Source organism: Tribolium madens, unplaced genomic scaffold (assembly GCF_015345945.1).
Source record: "Tribolium madens isolate multiple individuals breed KSU strain unplaced genomic scaffold, Tmad_KSU_1.1 Scaffold_7;HRSCAF=85;Tcas5.2_LG10, whole genome shotgun sequence".
Lineage (NCBI taxonomy): Eukaryota > Metazoa > Arthropoda > Insecta > Coleoptera > Tenebrionidae > Tribolium > Tribolium madens.
Genome location: NW_025401050.1, coordinates 9,560,077 through 9,563,117, shown reverse-complemented (window position 1 = coordinate 9,563,117; position 3,041 = coordinate 9,560,077). Strand labels below are relative to the sequence as shown.

The following is a 3,041-nucleotide window of genomic DNA, read 5'->3' as shown; positions in this document are numbered from 1 at the left end:
AAGGATCTAAGCTTTCTCTTTCAAACGCCAAAAAAACGAATTCAAAATCTTAAAAAATGGCAGAGTTACCGATTTTTAAAGTGGAAGGTGCAAACCAAATTTTTTTAAAAAAACTCCAAATATTTCAAAAACAGCTAAATTTAGGTATGGGAAAAGCTGATAAAAACTCCCTTAAAATAACCCGATTAATCCAAAAACGCAGTAAAAAATATACCTTTCCATTAAAAATAAAAAAGTTGAGACCGACTTCCGGTATAAGCGGAAGTGCCGCCATCTTAAAAATATTTTCATTTAGGAGGACTTAATGCATTATGGCTATGTACCAACTTTCAAATAAATACGATTATTGGAACTCCCAATACTTCTAATGTGGGGTTTAGACGGAACACCCTGTATACAGAGCTCTATTAGCTATGGAATATACCAACTTAAAGACTGTAGCAGATTTTTAGACAATAGCGTAATTAATTTCTAATAATTTAGGACGGAAAAGTGAACAACCGGATCGTCAAATGCATCCCCACTGTAGTTGAAACAAATCAGCATCGCATGTCAATGGACCCATTCGAGTCGATGTTGGCCAGCATGGGTTACCAAATCGAAGGGAGCGGTTTAGACGGATCGTCCATTCAGGAAGTACCAACGTGCCGAACTAGTTAATTTTTTAAAAACCATTAAAAATAGGTTTGATAGAAATTGTAATAAAATCGTTGCAAACGAATAAATTCACATTTTAGTCGTAAACAATCAAAGCCTTGCTCATTTATTTTGTACTTTTTAGAGGGTGCGTTTTATGTTGTTGATTTTTGAATAATATATACACAATACTGTAAATAGTATTTATGTTAATAACTTTAAAGATTTTTTAATTATCATGTAAACTGTAAAAATTAAACACTAATTTGGGGAAATGACGTTATTTTATTATTAACGATGAGCACTTTTAGCGATTTGTTCCTTCAAAACTAGAATACTGTTACGCTGTTCGGGTGGCAGCATTGCAATCTGCTCATCCGATAATTGCAGAACTTGCATAATAAGAGCCGCTTTTTCCTGATCTGAAGCTCCCGCTGTGCCCCCTATACTTGAAGCAACACTCGCAGCAGGGCGTGGCACTTGCGGCACACTCGGGGGCCCTTGTGGGGCCCTAACTGGTTGCGGAGGCAACGAGTTTTGCTGGGGGGCTAAAATCCGACTAAAAAACCATTCAATGATGATTATTTCACTTACGCATATTTTTCTGTCTTGGGTCGACTCGCTGTTGTTGTCTCGGGTCAGAGGGGAAGCTACCTGGACCTCCTCGTGGATCTCTATTAAAACTAAGTAAAAATATTAGTTGTTTTTTTTTAATTAACTGCCGATGTTTAATTACCTTTCAATTTTCTGATCCGGCTTTGTGAAACTATTTTAATGTGAGTGAAGGAATTTAAATTGGAATTATTTTACTTACTTTTCGACGAGTGGGGGTGGAAGGGGGTTGGGGAGTTGTCCGGGTAACGTCCGCATGTCCTGATCACCAAGGCGGCTGAGGCGGGGATCTGCCCCTCTAGGATCCAGTGACCTCAGATCCACGTCTTGTCCTAACAAAATTTAATTTAAATATAACATAGATTTCTTGCTACCAACCTACAAATACTACAAGGTGATCTAGAATTACTGTCTATGTTGGCAATACTGATTCAAATTTTTAAAGGATACCATTGTAGTACTCAATTTTTTGTAGTGTTATGAATTAGCTAACCGTTCAATCATGACGAAAAACATTTTTTTTGTTTTTTAGTTTTTGTTGAATTATTTAATTAAAGAAAAAAATACGTTTATTTGATTGAACACAATATTTTCATAATTTTAAAACTCATTCACCAACTAAAATTGCCATATTTTGAATTACGATAAGTCTTCGTTGCATGGGTGGAAATTATGCAGAGTTTAAAAAATCTGAAGTTTTGAGAAAAAGGTTAATTAAGTAGTTTGAGTTAAAAGCTCATTATTTCAAGCTATTGAGATAAAAAGTTGATTTTGAGACACAAAAACAACCTAAGATCCTGATGAAAATTGAAAATTTGAAGACATTTTGAAAAAAGTAAAATTAAGGTTTTAAGAAAAAAATTATGATTTAAAGAGAAATACAAAAAATCATCTCTTGTTTGATGAATTTATTGTATTTGAGATGAAATTTCAAGAAATAAAGAGTTAGAATTTTTTATTTATAAACTTAGAAAGGTTTTAAATGATAAAATAATTAATTTAAACTTGAGATCTTGAAGAATTAGTTCCGTGTTTAAAGAAAAAAATTAAGAACTCAAAATTCAATAAATTAATAGATTCTAAGAAAAACATTAGTGTTAGAAAAAAAAATCTAATGAAAATAATCTAAAACCTTAAAGATCTTCAAGATCCACAAAAAAACTTGAATTTTAAGAATTTTTTTACTGAAATATACTCTTATAATAGATTGCCAAGACTTTAGTCAAAAAAATCCTAATACAAACTTTCAAGATTTTTAAATACAAAGTCTGGATTTTAAACTCAAAGAATAAAACTCAAAATGTTCGCAATATGACACAAAAACAACCTAAGGTCATCATGAAAACTCAAAATTTTGAGACATTTTGAAAAAAGTAAAATCGAGGTTTTAGTGTAAAAACTGAAATTTAAGAAAAAAATGATGATTTAAAAAAAAATACAAAAAATTATCTTTGATGATTTTATTGTATAAAAAAAGTTTTAAACGACCTTAAAAAACAAAATTAAAAATAAATATTGAACAACAAGATTAAACATGTTGAGAAACAACATTAACATGTTGAAAAAAAAAACAAAAAAAGAGAGAGAATGTCAACAGATTTTAAACCTGAGAATTTGAAGAATAAGTTCCGTGTTTAAAGAAAAAAATTAAGAACTCAAAATTCAATAAATTAATAAATTTTTAAGATTCTAAGAAAAACATTAGTGTTAGAAAAAAAAATTCTAATGAAAATAATCTAAAACCTTAAAGATCTTCAAGATCCACAAAAAAACTTGAATTTTAAGAATTTTTT

The 3,041-nt window shown here is 30.6% G+C and overlaps 2 protein-coding genes across 5 annotated transcripts in view; one reads left to right on the top strand and one right to left on the bottom strand.

Moving 5' to 3' along the window:
• The window catches only part of LOC123009883 (WD and tetratricopeptide repeats protein 1-like), a 10,116-nt gene extending 9,205 nt beyond the window's left edge, over positions 1–911 (top strand). For both annotated transcript variants that reach the window (XM_044406439.1, XM_044406440.1), the window contains exon 10: positions 484–911. In XM_044406439.1, coding sequence (XP_044262374.1) covers positions 484–660 — 177 coding nt within the window. In that variant the 3' untranslated portion in view covers positions 661–911. The remainder of the gene's footprint in view (positions 1–483) is intronic.
• Positions 738–3,041, bottom strand: part of LOC123009885 (cleavage stimulation factor subunit 2) — a 4,722-nt gene continuing 2,418 nt past the window's right edge. For 2 of the 3 annotated variants that reach the window (XM_044406444.1, XM_044406442.1), the window contains 4 exons: positions 1,451–1,580; positions 1,373–1,402; positions 1,231–1,319; positions 738–1,184 (listed from right to left, as the gene is read on the bottom strand). In XM_044406444.1, coding sequence (XP_044262379.1) covers positions 928–1,184; positions 1,231–1,319; positions 1,373–1,402; positions 1,451–1,580 — 506 coding nt within the window. In that variant the 3' untranslated portion in view covers positions 738–927. The remainder of the gene's footprint in view (positions 1,185–1,230; positions 1,320–1,372; positions 1,403–1,450; positions 1,581–3,041) is intronic. The other variant, XM_044406443.1, reaches the window with a different exon arrangement.